The sequence below is a fragment of the Chelonus insularis genome, unplaced genomic scaffold (assembly GCF_013357705.1).
Source record: "Chelonus insularis isolate UGA/USDA-ARS -01 unplaced genomic scaffold, ASM1335770v1 contig_399_pilon, whole genome shotgun sequence".
In the NCBI taxonomy this organism is placed as follows: domain Eukaryota; kingdom Metazoa; phylum Arthropoda; class Insecta; order Hymenoptera; family Braconidae; genus Chelonus; species Chelonus insularis.
In genome coordinates, this window is record NW_023276554.1 from 157792 (window position 1) to 177298 (window position 19507).

The 19507-nt window shown below is 30.5% G+C and overlaps 1 protein-coding gene across 3 annotated transcripts in view; it reads left to right on the forward strand.

Annotated features, from left to right (window-relative positions):
* RhoGEF3 (Rho guanine nucleotide exchange factor 3) overlaps positions 1-19507 on the forward strand; it is a 53557-nt gene that overhangs the window by 9227 nt on the left and 24823 nt on the right. The window contains exons 1-7 of one of the 3 annotated variants that reach the window (XM_035085183.1): positions 6725-7133; positions 8361-8640; positions 11570-11744; positions 13979-14255; positions 15465-15805; positions 16583-18300; positions 18375-19449. In XM_035085183.1, the coding sequence (XP_034941074.1) occupies positions 11608-11744; positions 13979-14255; positions 15465-15805; positions 16583-18300; positions 18375-19449 (3548 nt within the window). In that variant the 5' untranslated portion in view covers positions 6725-7133; positions 8361-8640; positions 11570-11607. Of the gene's footprint in view, positions 1-6724; positions 7134-8360; positions 8641-11569; positions 11745-13978; positions 14256-15464; positions 15806-16582; positions 18301-18374; positions 19450-19507 lie in introns of those variants that run through there. The other 2 variants (XM_035085182.1, XM_035085184.1) reach the window with 2 other exon arrangements.

Genomic DNA, 19507 nt, shown 5'->3' on the forward strand with positions numbered 1-19507 from the left:
GTTACAGTCAATTTTACGCCGTGATAAATCAGTTCATCTTATTAACGACATAGTCAACTGAAGTATGAATGGAATTTAATGCAAAGAAAGATGTGCAGTATTTTTTTATTTTTATGAAGAATTTTTAAAAAGACCATCTAAGTATATAAATAAAAAAAAAATAATTAAAAATGAATACATTTGATATGAATATTTTTTAATTGTTTTAACGTCTAACCATTTCTTTTTAAGTAATCTTAATTTAAAGCTAAAACTGTCTCTTCAGCTTTAATAAGAATTGAGTCTAAAGGATCAAATGGCTAGGGAAAATTTTTCAAAAAGGATCAAAGTTATACGTATAAGCTATTAACTACTATTCAAGAAACTTCATTGTAATTTTTTTTTAAAAAGTTACAATCCAATAATGGCTAAGGTAGAGTCATTTTTATCTTTGAATTTTTTATTTTTTTTTTTTTTTACATCAAAAATGTAACAGACATAAAAATTTTATTTTTTCAGTCACTTTGGCATGACAAGTTGGTTAGAAGATAGCTTTTTTGTAGTTATTTTACAACGATGTATTTTCAAAAAGTTATTGATAAATGAATCATTGTTCAGTGAATTTTTAGGCCATAGTTTTCATTCTATTTATCAAAATTGTAAAAACGATCTGAAAAAAATTTTTTAGAGTAAATTTCTACACTAGAATTGAGTTCGATCATTCAAAAATTTTTTTAGTATTCACTTTTTAAAAAAAAAAAAAACTTTAAACATATTTTGATGACGTAATTTGTTTTAATTGAATATTAAAAAAAATATAATTTTCAATTTAATCATCATAAAACATATTTATCTAAAAATTCTCTTTAATTATAAACTATAATTTAAATAACCTTGATTCCACTAAAATATTCTGCCTACATTCAATTTAATTACGACGAATCAACCTCATTATCCAAGTTGATATTTAATACCAATTTTGGCATTGAACTTTTAGCGTGTTGAGTAAATGAAAAATAGGGGAAACCCGTGCGCACAAGTTGCACGGGTGCTAGGAAAGACCTTGGCCCATCATATTCCCAACTGACCTAACTTACTAGGGCTCTATCGACTTTTTGAAATCCTGCCAGGATCATAAATACATCTTTCACTCAATTCTGCTCATTTCAAACATTAATTGAGTTTCGAAAATGTCACTTTACTTCATTACTAATGAATTTGTTTTGTCTTTGATAAAACAAAATTTAGTATCATGTTTAAGCTCCAATTATTCAAATATAGGAAACTTTACCATTCTTCCTAGTACGTACCAAGGACGTTTATCCACATTGCCTGGGGGATTATCTGTCACCCTTGGTTTCAATCAACTTGGCTCCTACGGGGATAAGTAACTTTATTGAAAATTTTACTCAGCACCTAAAACTTTCTTTCTGTTTCAAGGTTACCGTTGAAAATTTTCCGTCATTTTTTCTCTCTTTCCAAACTCCTATGACATCTAATTAATAATTTCCCCATTTTCGTTTATTTATTCACCTCCACATTGACTTCCATTATTGAAATTTTAAGTCCATAGAAATTGCGTGTACTCAAATTAACTATGAAACTTGCGTTGGAAGTTGGCTATTTAATTTAGCTTTCCTGTTAGGTTATTCTATGAAGCATACACCTTTAGCTTATTTCAATTTCGTAACCCAGAAAATTACAGCAATTTTGGTTGAGCTTCTCGGTTATGTTTGAATGACATACACTGTATTTCCCATTCCTCTTATGTGTTTGGTAAGATATAATACGTAATGAAGTTCCTAGTTGCGTTATGTATTTAATTATCCACAATCTTCTAGCCAAGCGTTATATGAATAAATAATAAAATATCGAGACCAACTTTATTCCAGTTAGGATAAGCTATAGTTAATATATTAAAAAATTTTTATTGTTGCAATACATGGTCAATTATCATTAAAGTTCCTCAACAATTGGTTTATTTATTTATATCTTAGAAAATAATCCTAACAAGGATCCTCTTGGATCAAGAATAATTTTATTTTTGATCATAATATTTTGCATCATTCATTAATGATAGCAGGATCATGGTATTTCTGTTATCATTCTACCATCGTTTATGTTATGCTGCACAAGTGTTATTGTTTTATTCAAAAATATAATCTTGTTCATGTAGGGTATAAGATATCTTTTGAAACTGTTTTTTTTAGAGGATACTTACGGATGCTATTTCCTACAAGTTAATTTAATTTATCTCTCAGAGAAATATTTTAAATTTTATAATGCAATGTCCTGTTTCCGTCATTTTTCTCTTCATTACTTTCCTGTTATACAGTTGTTGCGTAAATTTTTCCTTCTACCGTTTTTCATTTTACTTTTCCACTCCATTTGTGGCGTTTTCGTCTGTCTTTCAGTTTACTCCAGAATTTATTTTCCCCGTCACTCTTTATTTCCGTTTCTTTTTATCTTTGATCTTCCTCTTTTTTTGAACTCTCAGGTCTGGTTCGTCTCTGCTACCAACCTACTCATTTTTGTTGATGAAGGTTATTTGCGATTTTGAATAGAGGCAAGTGTCACAAGTCATATATCCTAAAATGTATTGAATTGAACGTATTCCTGTAGAGAAAGAAAGAGAGAGCAAAGAATGTACCACAGTAATATCATAAAAACTGGACCCAAGACCACTATAGAAATCGATATAAAAAAACTTGGTCCGTATATTATCAGGTCCTTTTAGTTGTCGTCCTCAATATAGTCGTCAAGTGCGTATATAAAAATAATCTGAAATGTTCACAATAAGAATGACTAAAATTGAAAGGCGGATGTATCTGGTAAAGTAATGAGGTTATACTTTAATTATAAAAGCATTCAAATACTGTTATCGCACATAAGATATGGAAGGACAAGTTCGACGTCCTTTTTTGAACGATTCAAGAATAACAGTTCGGTAGAAGATTCATTTATTTACTTTAAATGCAGACTAAAACATGAGAATAGCATTTAAACTCTAACTATCAACCGGTAGTTTGACTAATATGTAGTAAATTATGTTACAACATCAAGCCATTACTTTATAACCCCTATTCACGATGTACCTTGAATAAATAATAATTGCTTTTCGCAATTTTAACCTTTGTCAGTTCAAATGAATGATGGAGAAATTTGTGACGCTCTTCTTGAAAAAGTTCCAAATTTCATATCAGTTAAAATTGTATGCAACTTTAAATTATCATTAAATAAATATATATTGATTAAATATTAAATTGCTACTGTATGTTGGATTCTGGTAATTATTTAGAATTAGGGATCTAGACTAAAATCACTCAAAAAAATTTTCGACTGCCTAGAAACTATTCTGTTCGGTAAAATTATACATTTAACGATGGGGGAGACACTTTTTAAAGGAAGATGGAAGGTGAGGCGGGTGTTAAATGATCATAAATATTTTTAAAAATTACCAAACTATTTATGCTTTTTTAACACTCCTCCCCCCGAGAGTGAATATTGACCAAATTATAAACACTCCTTCCCCCCTTGCCTCTTTTTACCACTTTTTAGAATGTACGATCGCCGATTTTAATAAAATTCATTGATTTATCATATGAAATTTATACCATGTAACGGAGGAAGTAATAGAAATAATATGTCTCCCCCACTTTAAATTTACTGTTTGTACCCTCAGAAATAACCCCAAAAGCATAAAAAATTATTTTGAGCGATTTTTGTCTGGAGGCCGGATTCTAAATAATTATCTTTTCGGTAATTCGTAATAATTACCGAAAAATTAATTAAACAAATCATTAAACCATCTGGGTAAATTATACAGAAGTTTGTAAATCAATTTTAATAGAAATATTTGACTTGCAATATGTAGTCATATAATTTTAATAGTATTACTGTTCATGTAGAAATTTAATATTCCTCGTTCATAATTTATATTGATGTACAAATATAAAATTCTCTGGAGAAGTAAGCTGTCATTTTATCCTGAATGAGACTATTTTACGGAGTAGTGATTTTCAATACTTCTATATGTATACATAACTGCAATTCAAACAAAGTAAATTGAAACATCATCATATAACTTTAATAATTTTACACTGATTTTTATTCAATCACATTGCAGTAGGTAAAGTTGATCTGTGACTGAAGAATATTTGATATTAAGAAAAAGCTACGTTGACAATTGAAAAGTCTTTCAACCTCATTAAATAAAATTGATTCTCTAGAGTAAGATTGTATAATCCGGCAATTTAATTTCATTATTTCTTTCTCTCCTTTCTTAGTATTTCTTGTATAATTTTTTTGTCTGCTCTTCATTATTTGCAATTTATTGTAGAATATTAATTGTTCAAAGATAATAATTATTTTTATACTGCTGTCATGAGGGATAAACTACAACAAACTTTATTTCAAAATACACTAAACTTAGTTCATCTCAATGCACACTACTTGTCTTCGATGAAATAATTCATAGAATTGTACTACTTTATGAGTTATAATTATATGAGTCAATAAAAAGTAGATTACTCTATTAAATTGAAATCAAGGTTGTTTAATAGTGAATCATGTTAATTTTACAATTGTAATTATAATTATTATGATAATCTGAGTTATAAATAGGAATGATAAGCTTTTGAATAAGTGGTGGATGAAAGCCAATAATTACAGATGTTGAGATGACTGTCGATTTTAATGTGTGAAAATTTGATAATACGTAATGATTACTTGTGATATAATCATAAATAGCAAGAAGGTTATTTTTTATTGTTAAAGACTTCACTACAAACAACTGTAAACGTGAAATGATAATTATTGTTCGACCATTTTAGATTAAGATATGATTTGTTGAAAATTTTCAAGAGTTCCGGATGATTACCTAACAATCATTCATCCCTAAAGGAAATATATTTTATTTTATTGGATTTTGTAAGGGGCTTTAGGCTGTGGTAAATTTTTTTCAACAATCTTTATCCTTTAAACGATCGTAATTTCATGTATATCAATTTATTTGATAAATGTTACCATTTTCTTCGTTTTTTCAAAAAGGGGCAAGAGCTTTTCTCATGTGTTTTCGTCAATCTCTTTCGTAAGTTGAACTAGGGGCTGAGAGCAGCTACTTACTAGAGTGGGAAAAAAGATAACATGGTGCGCTCGTTTGCTTGTAGTAGTCGAGGTCGTTTATGGTCAGACATGTCATCGTTTTTCGCACGAGTCCACAAGATCCTAATAAATCCTCAGCACTTCCGGTGCACAAAAAGAAGAATAGATAGTATATATCTATAGTTAGACACTAACCAAAGATAGATTTCAAAAATAAAAATACTTTTTAATTGAAAATTTAGACCAACTTTTGAAGGGAAATCAATTACAAAGTTTTGTGTGCATTTGAGTCTATAAATTCTAAAAAGATATAAAAAGAAGTCTGATAGAAAAATTAGCAAGCAGAGGAAAAAAAAAATGATGAGTATGATTCAAAAAGACCGCATGGATCAGTAGAAACAGCTTTGTTATGATCAGACGCTTTCTATTGTCTACGAAAAAAGACCTCAATAGATTTTGTTCAACATTACAGCAAATTAACGACTAAATAAAACTAAAAATAAAACCACTGTTTTATCTGTCTATTCTTTTCTGCGTAGATTCAGCCGGAAATTATAGTTGTCCGTCAATGAAACTTGAAAGAATTACAGGTTTGTTTGTTCTACAGGGACTAATTTATCAATAGACACGGGTTTTTCTTCATTTATATATTTTTGTAACCAATAGTAAATCAATCATTCAACTTTATTTTGTTGATCAATTAAAAAAATCATTATGTCACAAAGTATCTTGAGAAGTTAACTTCACCCCAACATTAAACCAACCTTCGAACTCTTAATGTGTTTGTTATTCGATCGATTCCATCTAAAAAATTTTAAAAGTAATCAAGGGTATAAAGCTGATGTTATTAAGCTGAAATAACATTTTATGAGCATTGTGAAACTAGCAAATATGTGTTAATGTAGGATTAATTCCAGAGTGCTCTAAAATAATTTAAATTGATTTGTAATAATAATTTATCTTAAATTAAATTAAAGTTGATTTTGTTGCGAAGTTAAATCTTTTTATATCAAAAAATAAAATACATTATTTTTTAGACAAATATTATAAATGTACACATAATTTAAAATTAACTAAACTTTATTTTAAATTTTATTGAAAAAAACATCAGTACATTGAAACAACTTTTATGTTTACAATTAATTTATTTAAAATTTTTATTTCTTATTGAGATTTTTTCCAATTCCATTTTCTTCAGTTACTTATGAAACACTGGAAATAATAATAATATTAAAATTTATTTGAACTGTTTTTGTTTGAAAGGAACATAATCTCTTCCTTACATGCTGGTAATATAATGAAATGATGCATCAGTCTAACATCTTAATGAATTAATTTTCTAAGTGATTAATATTAATGTGATGCATTTAAAAACTTTTTGACGGGTGTTTTTACAAGAGCCTACAAATGTAAAAATGAATATATCTTATAAGAGTGAAAGAGAGAAAATATGTATGAGAAACAAACCTGAGGACTTCCCTCTTCTTCCTCAGTGTATTCCTCCATTTCTCTTGGTGCCGCGACCGCGGAGGCTGCGCGGAAAAATCGATAGATGAGCCGGTGAGAAGCGCGAGACAGCGCAAACGACGCAGTCATCGTCGAACCGGCGGGCTAAAGGATTCGCGACAAAAGGGACTTGAATCGTTAAACAAATACTTAGACACTTTATTGTTATCATCAACTATTAGAACTAAATTACTTATTATATTAATTAAAAACTAATTTTTATTAACAATTAATTAAAGATAATGTTGTATTATTAATGTTATTTCAACACGTGGTGCATAGCAGACAATGAGTATGAAAAGATAGCATTGGACAACGTGGAATTGGACACGATGCAACGCCGCGAGTAAACGTGATAAAACTGTAGGGGTGAAGAGAGTCTCAGTGGTGTTGTCTATACCTATGTCTATCACTTGGTTTGATACACAAACCAAGCTATTTTTATTAGACATTTAAACATCCTGGAACATTTCATCACTCATGCAATGAATTTCATACTTTCAAGCCACGGAAAATTAAATAAAAAATTTTTAAAAAAGTGCAAGGTACTGATGAATGTTGGATATTTCTCATATGTAATTTTAGTCGAGATTCATGAAATATTTGTTTAGTATGACAGATATTAAAGTTTAAATATTTTTCACTGATGATTTGTCATACTTTTATGTCAAAAGTGATTTATTTAATTATCATACAAGCGTAATTAAATCTCTCCTAGAAAAGCAACGTCATTTTTTGGATTCTTTTAACATCAATTCATCCTTCATCGATGATTTATTGTGTAATTACTTCATTTATAACAAGTTAATTAGTGCTTGCTTTGTTTGAATTTTGGAATCACTTTTTAATTAACTTGTATATAATGTAAGCATGATATGGCATTTTGCGGTTATTATGAAGTATTTTCGTTGGCCTTTTATTATACGCTTATTCAGTTGGTATCCGGAATAAATAAAATGGATTCTGTAAAAGACATTCAAGAGAACTTATCAAGTAATCGGGATTGATTGGCGTTGAGTAGTGATACAATTTTGATGAATCACCTGTACAGAAACAACGGAGTACTCGAAAGAAATCGATCGGAAATTTTCCGCGCACGAGAAAATCACGTAGGAGTTTTCTCGTCTCCACAAATGCAGACTCCCTCCTACAATAGGTCAATGACCGCCTGCTACTATGTTATTCCTTAGTTCACGTTGTATCCTATCTGTTTATTTTTTTTTACTTTAAAAAAAAAAATTGTTTTTTTTATTCAGTTTTATAATAAATGTTTTAGATGAGTTTCAATAAAATAGTTTTTATTTCCCAATAAGAGTGGAATGAAATTTTTTCCATTTCATTGTTTTGTTTTTTGCACATTTATCGACAGCTTACAATTGTTTCGATCATTTATTTTATGCAAAAAAATAGAAAGTAAAGTATTTAATATTATTTGTTGAATAAATTCATTGTTAAAACATGGAAATTTTATTAAAATCATATGAAAATAAATTTTTCCGGAAAAATGAAATAAAAATGCTTATAAATATTATTATTATTCATACGATAGTAAAAAATAGGTTAAAATTCGCGTATAAAAATGATATAAAATTTAAACATCTTTATTTTTATTATTAACCCTTTTTGAAAATCAATTGAATTTTAAAATTGGAGTAAATGTTCATTTGAAAGTTGGGTTTTATGATCATAATAAAAGTAAATATAACTAAAAAAGTCTTCCATACATAAAAGTTCACACTTGGAGTATCTTCAATGATTTTTTTTTTGTGAAGGATTTACGACGGGTGTCAACATTGCAGAGATAAGAGAAAGAAAGAACGACACGTTGATTGATCCGAAGAGAATTTGCGGGGGATTTTATCGCTAGCAGTTTTAGTAGAATTGGTCAAATGACCTAGAGGAAAGAGAAATATCGAAAAGCCACTTAAAGTTACTATAGACGAAATGATAGAAGCCTTAGGCAATTTAAAAACACAACGACTGCTATCAGAAATTATGGACAAGTCCAGGAAACGAATCGTTGAGGTGTGGGAGGAACACCAGTTAGCTGAGGTAAGGAGAATTGAAATATGTTTTTTAATATCATTATTATTACTATTCGATTTATGTCATATTTAACAGCTTTCTCTTTTTCAAATACTTTTCCATAAAATACTTGATCGCATGTTTGAAATTTTTTTTCCTTTCTACAATTCGTCAATAAATTTCATAGTTTTATCGAGAATATATGAACTTGGTCTCTCTAGTTTTTTGAAGTTTTAGAAGCAAAAAATTCGAGTTTGTGAGTTTTAAACTTTATTTAGTTTTAAAAATTTATCTATACATGTATAGACATCCATTAAAATATTCCGAGTAACTTTTTAAATATTTTATTCAAAGAACATTCTTTACATCACATTTATTTAATTATTTCCATTTACTTTTAGCAATATTTTTGATAAAAAATATGAAATATTTAACAAAATAAATATTTAATTCAAGATCCATTAGATAAATTTAATAACGCTTGTTATTATTATAATATTTTTATTTAAATTTACTAATATTCATTCTTGTTGTACTTTTAATTACACGAAACTTAATTGATACTTTATCGGAAATTTTTTGGTAAAAGGTATGAAAAATTCTAAAATTATAAGGCACTTTAGCATCGGTTTAGCAGTATTTATTGCATTACTTTAACGTACTAGAAAATCTAAGAATAATGTGAAAAAAGATCAAGGTCTTTTTACCCTTATGACATAGTTACCTCAATACAAATTTATAATATTACATAATGATAACAAATGCAAATAATATTGTTCAGTGATTAATAGATAATCTATTTATTTGATTTCATAATTTATTGAATTTATAATTACACATGTAGGTAGTAATGAGTTTTTAAACTTTCAATCACATCAAATCCTCCACAATAAAAGAAGAAGTATTCAGTTTCAAATAAATTGCTAATCGATTAACATATTCTACCAGTGGTTTCAATATTTCCAATATTTTATCATTATAATCCTGAAGCAAATTATCAATATATTGACGGTATTTTATTCGGAATGGAATGACTGAAATGTATTTTATTAAAAAAAAAGTAACTTGTTTATATTATCTATGGAATAACATTCAATGACCGATTGTTGCTACTCTATCTTCATACATCAATGCCTGGATTTAATCTTTTGTTTTAAAAACCCAAGCCCATATTACCATATTATATTCAGTCTATTTTCGTGGATAATATGATTTGATAATGATAAAAAAAAAATATAATAATTCACAAGATTAATCAACATGGAATTTTATGTAGAATTAAATACATTTAGGAGGTCATAGTTATGATTTTGCGTATGTATAGTCGTGTGTGAAATATTTGAACAAAGCTGTTGCGGTCACAGCTGTGGGCTTTTAATGTAATCTACAGCATCAGTCGAGAAACAAAATTCAAAGTGTGTTACGAAATCTAGTAACCATAACAAGGTTGTTAAAAAAATAGCTTAACTTTTTGACATATTTGAAAAACATTATTATTATGTTAGCAGTAGTGTAAAAGCTTTAGTTCACTATTGTTATCACTTGTTATTCCTTTTATTATTTCTGTTCAATGGAATGTATACGGTTAGTTTTGTTAACTTTCTTTTTTATTTAACATTTTCTTTTTTGTCTTTTGTATAGCCAAAGAACTCAACTTTCAGATTCTTGCAAAGAAGTAGCGATTCAAAGAAAATTTTATTGAATTTCTTTTATCCGCTTTGTTCCATTATCATTCCTGTATTATTGGTGATTGAAAACATCTGATATTGTATTTCGCTATTCTAAAAAGCTTGTTAGAATTAAGCTCCAAGAGTTTGATATAAAATGAAAGTACTTGAAATTTATACTGGCATTGGAAGAATTTTATAGAACAAATGTAAATATAATTTTCATAATGCTAGAGTCTGGAGATAGTTTTATAAATATTTTTTCATTAAAAAAAAAAAAATAATGAACAATTTAATTAACCTTGTAAAATTGAACTAATTGAATATTCAGCATAAAAAGTGAATATCTAAAACAAAATGATTTTTTTTATTGAAATAGATAAAAATATTAACACCTCCTTTATTCAACTTACTTTCAAGTCATTAGACTAAGTTTGATAATATTAATTGACCCGTTAGATTAAATTTTATTGTATACAACAAGAATAAACCGTGTAGATACAATAGGAAAACAAAACTGCTGCAGGCGTATTATTAATCGTACACATGAGAAATGCTTTTACCGTTTATTGTTACACTTCCATTTTATGATTTAAGTCAACAAGAAATAAACATTCGCAATCAAAGAACGAGTTAATTTGTTCCTATCTATAAATATATTCATATTTAGTTTCTGATATAAAACTCGAGTCGTAATTAATTTATTGCTTAATTACAAAATATTCATAAAATGATGTTTAATAAATAGAGATAACAGTACTATTCATTTTTTTCAATCAATATTTGCAATAATTTTCGTGGTTCAATTATGCATTCACGTAAAAATATATTGAAGAGACTTTATGTGCAGCTGAGAATGCATTCATGTTATAAATATAAACGTTCAATTTTTTTTTTTCTTCTGATTGTTTGTGCCTATGCAATGACATTATTTGGCATATGTGTATAGAAAAGCTGGTTACATCGTCCTATTTCCAATATCGACGCGACACTATCAAATAGAACGAATACAACCACGTTCTCATTTCACTACAATGATAAAACACTACAGCTTAAGTTTTTTATTCCTATTATTCTTATTTGTCTTTCATTCAATTTATTTTGAAATTTTTATTTTGCACTGTTGAATGCACATATCTTAATAAGTTTCAAATTTCTATCAAATGATTCTAAATAGATATAATTCATGAATTTAAATCATAATGACATGATTACTTCTATTGTTATAAAATTATTTAAGTATTTATTGGATTACAAAATATAGAATATGGCTTGAAATTGAATTTTAGATCGTGATCCTCCCAGAGATGAACAATCGAGGCGAAGAATGAACCGACGCGAGGATCCGCTGCTTCGGCAGCATTGTAGTCGATTACTTCAGCTAGCTGAAACGACCAATATCAAGCCAGGCCATGGGAGTGGCAAGAGAAGAGGCCAAAAATCCTCTCATGGTTTTTCTTCTGGGTAATACAGATCTAGATACATTTCCTTTTTCAAGCTCCAATTGTATGGCAGTTAGTTTTGGTACACGAAGAGAATTTTCTTGGAGAAAAAGTAGATAATATACACTAGTAACTTTTCTAGCAATAAATTTAAAAAAAAATTATCTTTCCATTAACAGTATATAAAATGCTTTTTGAAGTAGTTTTATAAGAGAGTTGAAATGTTATTCGAATTAAAATTTTACTCCAAAATATTTTTATATCATTACTGATATGATATAAAGTAAAAAAAAGTAGTTTTATATATTCTGGAATCAAATTAAATTCAAATTCATTTATAATTAACTGTAAGTAACTTTTAAAAAGCGAATAATATCTCAAAAAGTTTAAAACTTGGATAATTAATTAGATCATTAATCAGCTAAATAAATGCATTAAATAGTTACTTTTTTTCTTAACTAATTCATAGTCCTAACTTGCAAAATTCTCATGATGAAAAATCCAAGAAAATAGTCTTCATGAGGAGCTTTTTATAGTTATTTTACTGTCATGGTATTCATTTTATTGTTTCCTTCCCATTGTACTAAAATGTTTCCAGCTACAGTCTTAGCTTTATTAATGCATGAAAATACCAACCAATGTTCTTTTGGATCGATTTTGCGTGAAGAGAAATTCAAATCACTGTCAGTTCATTTTGTCTAATAATAGACATCTAGCAACCAATCCCGAAACAAATCAAAATCTGAGAAGTGGTGCAAGGAGCTTACAATTAACCTAGTCAAATCAAAATCTGGTATCCAAAAGCAATCACATTCATTCAGAGCAATAATAGTGAAATATGGATTTAAAACTTTTTATAATAATTTTGTCTGAGGTCAAGAATTTATTCTAATAATTTCAACTATTCTAACTAATTTAGCAATTTCAGTAATAGCAATGAATTATTTAGTTTTGAAATTTCCAGAGGTGGAAGAGGTCACATAATTACGATTTCATGTTTAACTTGTCTTAAGCAATAATATTAGTCATGAAAAGTAAAGTACTTGATGAATTTTATAAATTAGGTTGAGATAATTTTATTGTTTATCTAATAAAAGTTTATGTTATTATTTTTCTGTTCGTAATGATAGTAGCTTCAACATCAATAAGAGAGATATTTAGTACCATTTTCAAAGCAGATGTTGCAAAAAAAAAAAGAGAAATCGTTTCAAGAATCACTGAGTCCACTGCAGAATTCATTAAACATTGACAAAATGAAAAATGGAATTTTGAAAAAAAAAAAGGAAAATAAAAAAGTGTATGCCCCAATTAAATGTTCAGAACAAAGTTCTGTGCAATGAGTTGAGAGAATATATTTTTGCGTGATGAATGTTTTTTAACGACCAATTTTGTTTAATTAAAAAATTCATTGATATGATAACTGATATTGATTTGAAGACCTTGCATAAAATAATCGTGAATAATTATACCATTTTTATTCAATTAAAGCTTTAAATAATTATTCAGAAGAAATTCTGAGATTGGAATTTTACAAAGAGAATTTTATGAAGCTCAATTTATAGTATTATAAATTAAAAAATTTTTTTCCACTCACAAAGAGAATATTTATAATCTTAATTTGTAGTATTTAATTACTTAATTTTATAAATATTAAATGTTAAATACATTTATCATCATAGTTTCATATTTCACAACCGTACAAGCACAGAAAGTTATCAAATACGTCCTCAGTTTAAATATATCTAGTAAAGTCAGTAATTTGTGTGAATTTAGTCGCACAGATTAACGTTGCTCTGAAAATTATTTCAGTTTATTACGATCGTTGGTGAGTAAACACAAAAAGCTAGCATCAAAAAAAAATTGTTGGATAATTATTATGAAAATATTTAACTCTAGAAAAAGTTAAACCCTTTGTTTCAGATAACCATTAAACAAAAGCTTTTAATCTTTTCTAAAGTATTGTTATCCAAGTGCCCAGATTGAGTTTAGAGATTGCATACTTCTCAATCCATATGGGAATACCAAGCAAATTATAAGGGCTGATGTAACGTGTAGAAAGCAATGCTAAACTTCTCAGAGGAATTTTCCCAATAGAGTTTACCTCGTTGATAAGTCTCCTTTTGAAGCACACCCTATGTTTAATAACATCATCTCTCGTGTGTGAGTGATGTTCGCTCAACTCACACGACTTCTCACCAATTTAATACCTTCATCTAAATGTACTCCCTACAAACTCATCTGTTTGCTTTTATATAGTGGCAATGCTCGGATTACGCTCCAAGATATCGTCAGAAATGATCCAGGATACACTGCTAACATTGAACATCTCGTTTTCCCGGACCGTAAGGGCAGCAATCCAAATTTGACCAATCAAAGTGGAACGTCAGCTTCTAAGGCCAAGTCAAGTAACTCTAGTGGTTCAAATGCTAATGTTTCAACGAACAGATCAAGGCTTGTTGAAGTTATTGCTCGTCCTTATATGCGAGGTTCATCGCTTCAGGACTCAATTAATACGAAAAATAACCATTTTAATGTGAGTATTTTAGAATCATTTACATATAGAAGAGTCATAATATTTGAAAGACAAAGTTATTTAATACTGTAAAATGTTATTCCATTTTCTGGAATAAAAAAATATTTCAAGTTGATATTTAACAAGAATTTTCTCTGATGGGATACTTGGTGTTGGATGGATATTCGAAAAGTGTCACCTCAACCAAGTGAGTCTGAATGATTCTTGAGAGGTGTTAATCTTCATTCAACAAACTTATATTTTATCTGATAAATTCCTCTTTCATGGAAATGAAATCAACATCTTGAATGTAGATAAATAAGGGCAAAGTGAATTGTCTTTATTAATGGTATGAAGCAAGCATTCTTCTACCATTTTAAGTACACTTAAATGAATATGAAATATTCTTAAAGTTTCAACATTTTAAAGTAAACATAAAGATGCTAGATTTTCATGCATTACAATATTTATCCAATTAAATATATACAACGTAGATGCAACATTTATGCATTTTCTGAAAACAAACCATGTGCACTGCTTACAAGCACAATATAGCTCTTGGTTACCAGAATTCAACTATATTATTACAAGCCTATTCCATATTAATAGAGTACTCCCTAACAAGTGTTATTCCACTACAGTAGTGTATGTTCAGTGGAATTTCAATTTTTTGAATACATCATTGCCTTAAATAGCAACTATTGAGTGGTTTTGTGGAACGTACATTTACTGTATCAACTACAACATTTCACGGAGAAACCAGTTACTGATCTTGCTCTCACCTCATTCCCTGAATTCTCGAGCGAGTTAGTGATGGAACTGGGTAATCGCAATCGACCCAGGTTCTTGTCCAATCAAAGTTCACTTTACCTTTCCGAATTCTAGATTGAATTCAATCGTCCATTTTCATTTGATATCTTTTTTCAATATTGATTCTCAAAGTCAGATTTTATACATGTTAATTAACATATGAAACATTCAGTTAAAAGATTTTTTAAATTGAAAACTCAAATACGTTGATTTAAATTACACTTGGTATTTTTTTGGCATTTTTTTTTTAAATGCAGCTAAAATAGATGCTTTAGAATAAAGAGGAGTTTATATTCCAATTTGCATTTATGAAATACACATAGTATGAATGATAATTCTGTCGTATAAGATATATAACGATTTTAATGTCTCATGTGCAAACATTACATAAGCACCCTTAAGAATAAATTTGCCTTACAGAATACCTCGTTAGACAGTGGTGGTGGTGGTGGTGGTGGTGGAAGTGGAAACGTAGGAGGAAATATACCAACATCATCGTCATCAGGTCATCAACCGAGTTCGGGATCAGTGTCTTCAAGGTCGAATCAACGACGATGGCACTCACAAACATCGCAACAATCTTCGCGACAACATTCAACAGACGATGGGGGAAGCCACGTGGGCCTCGTAGGCGTCAGTGGAAATACTACTTCGTCCTCAGTCCAACAACCTCGACGGGTCAGTCCAGCTTCAGACCCAAAAGAGATTGCTAATTCAACAACGACACCTTCAGTCAGTGGATCAAGAGAAAGATCTGAAAGGTAAATAATATTATTTTTTATCTCTGATCCTCTTTATGTTGAAAATATATCTAGTTTATCTTTTTTAAACTATATGGATAGTGTATTATTTTTGCTACTTAAAACTTTAACTCTATTATCGATACTTCTAATATTAGTTTCTGTAAAGAGCATCACCAAGTGGCGAAACTTTCCCCAGAGTACTTTCAAAATTTTTAAAACTTTTGAAATTTGGTGTAATGGTTACATTATCAGAATACTACGTCAATATTTACACGGGAAATCTTTGATAGTTTAGATAGGAATACTCATATATGTTCAACAAGCTATCGATATCCATTTGATATCGTTATTACATTTTTATAGAACCTTTTATATTATTATTTGTATAAATATAGATACGTAAATAATAATCATTTTGGTTATATAATTGTTATTATCATGAATTTTCATTGTTTTCATTATTGTCAATTTATAATTAATAATATCATATATTTTTAATTACATTTCGATAATTACAAAATGAACGAAAAGATATCAGTTTATAAATATTTATTTTCGAGAGTCAATTATTTATTCATTAGAAGCGTAATTTGATGATTAATTAATTACATTTATAATTGTTTTATTTCATGTTTTTAAACGGCAGAAATAATTAATTGATGAAATTTCTTTTTGATTTAATTTTAATCAAAACGTTAAAACGAAAATCATATTCTATGCGTGACAAACAAACCAAAAAATTTTTCCTATGGTGAATAAAGTATTTCAAAGATCAAATATGTATGACGTTTTCAGGACATCGAATGCATCAATTCTCCATCTGCGAGGTATTTCTTCCACAGACTCTTGGGAAACCGGTCAGATGTTGAATATCTCAGGAAATAGATCCAATACTTACAGTCGTGCTAGTTCAATACCAAGCTTGAAGCGTCATGAGACAGCTACAATAGCGAGCGGAAACTCGACTATTGGAAACATAACATCAACGTCTAGAAATCATCATCGTCGTCAAGAGACACAAAGTCAACGAAGGCGTGACGCAACAAATTCATTCCTCTCAGGAAGTGGCGGCACATCAGGAGAGCTTTTCGTTAGTGGAAATTGTAGTAGGGAATTATCTCCGGTGCGCTGGTGCGACCGTGAAGTGGATGGCGTCTATCTCGGAAGATCTGGATGGGTTCAAGTGCAACAACGATCTCTTGATGAGAATCGTAAGAACAAATACGAAAGTAATCCTCAAGTGACCAGCAGTGGAAATAGCAGTGCTGTGACTGGCACAATTCCACTACCAAGACGTGTGGCAGTCAAGCTCGTAGATTATCACTGTAGTAATAGTGAGCCAGGCAAATGCCCAGATTATATGGGCAGTCATACACTAGATTCTCATCGACCAGATTTTCTAAAGCTTCATAGTACAGAATTCGAGCCACCTAGTGGTGGTGAGTCTCCTCACAGTATTCCAGAGTCATTTTCTCCACCTTCAATAACACCAATCATTTCACCACCGCCGGCTTTTCAAGATGTAGCAAAAAGAGGAACGCGTTCTTCACGTTCAATGGGTACCTATGGAAAAGCACCATTTCTACCACGTTCAAATGCTATTATCGACAGTGATGTCATCAGTCCACCTCCGTCACCGCCCCCAAATAAAAATAGGGCCTCTTTATCCTTGATATCTAGGAAAATATCCAACATGTCTGGTAAACCAAGATTACGACGTCAGGCGAATTCTCAAGTGTCCGGGAGTGCTAGTAGTGTATCACAATCGAGACAAGACAACAAACAATATAGACTTGCGTCAGCTAAATCCCTAGAGGATCAGTCGAGTACAAGGCGCTCGCAGTTTGCTCAGAGATACCTTGAATCTTCATCATCGTCCTCGTCTTCAATGGGATTTCGAAGTCTTGACAGTTGTGTCACTAGGATGACAATGCCTAGATTAGCAGAAAATACAGATTCTTCTGTAGAGGACTACGATGACGGTGATGAGGAAGACAATCCTGATTCTCTCATAAATAGTATTATGTCAAACTCCGGAACAACATTAGATTCATCTCCTGAAGGAAAAGGAATTAATCAAGACAGATTATCCCCTTCCGGAAGACAATCACGATTAAGTCGTAACCAGCAATCATCGCGGAAATCACCAGGTTCATCGGACGCTGGAAGGTTATCATTTGATTCATCGTCGACTTCTTCTACTTCTTCAACCAGTAGTATTGATCGCACTGGAAGATCACCAACTCCTAACCATTTCAAACGATCAAACCAATCTCGACAGCATCAGGGTTTTAGAAATACGCTTGTACTCTCACCGGACTCGTTGCAATCGAGTCGAGTTCGACGTTCGAAGAGTCTTCAATTACCGGAAAAGAGATCACCAGGATCGACTAATCATTCGCAACAGTTATCAAGAGAACATTCTCGTGAACTAAATGATTCTAATCGAGTTGTTGTAAAAATTATTGATGACAGAAGTGCTGATAGACCTAAAAGGCATCCGTTATCTACTCGTAAGTAATTTTTTATTTTCAAATTTATTTTCAATCATAAGGTGACTTAAAAATATATTTTTTATCAAATTCAGGCAAGGCTAAATCTACTGAGGAAACAATTAATGCTGAAGTTCATCGTGAAAATGAAGTAACAGTTACAGAGTACCTTTATGGGACAAGAAGTCGACCAATAACGAGAAATGTTCACTCAGGACGATATGAAAATCGTGACGATACAGTAGATCGACGTGCGACAACAGGTCCTTATGACGTATATTTTATCTCAGCAAAGCAGCCACGTCATCAGCAATCTATTATTAATTATGCTCAACAACAACAACAGCAGCAGTCAAGTAGACGGCCAAGAACACTTCAACGAGGAGCAACAACTCCCAACACAAATACATCTAATATTTCTTCCGAGTCAAAAGTGCGATGTAACACTAGCACCTGTGATTTTTGGCCTCACTGTTTACAGCGAGAAACTCTTTGCTCACCTAATCAGAATCAGGCTTCTATGAAACTCTCTCAAAGCTATCCATCACATCGTAGAGTTTCTACAGACAACATAATTAGTCATTCAACACGAGACCGGGGAAGTGCTTGTTCTTCTCCAGCATCTCTTGATGTTGACGATCGAGAATCACGAAAATCTCGACAACGATCTGAACGTCATTTTCAAACTTCTAAGCACGAAGAACGTTTACCAAAAAGTGTTTTAAAACAACCTCGAAGATCACCATTGGGTTCACAAAATGAATTAGATCAATCTACCCGACGAGACTTTCGAAATGCTCACGGAGAAATTACTGGTCGACGAGTATCGCCAATACAATCTAAAGCCATAGGGAAATCACCTAGTGGCGGTGCTGTATCTTCTACTACCACTTCGTCTTCATCTAGCAGTGATATCTGGATTACTACATCTGACAGAACCGTAACAAAGAGCCCAAAAAATCCTAAAAGTAGTGGAGGATCAACACCTATGGAAGACGCGATAGCAGGATCATTGAGAACCCTTCAAGAGCCACAATCAGAGCAGTTAAGACCTGGCAGCGCTCCAGCAAAACGTGGAGAATCTCCAGATGGTGGGAAATTTCTTGAACCTCATCAACGTTCGTCTTCTTTGCCCAAGTCATTTTTAACACACGATACAGGTCCTGATGGGTAAGTGAACAGTCAAAAGATGCTTTTAATTTGATTAAATTACTTTTAAGTCTTTTCA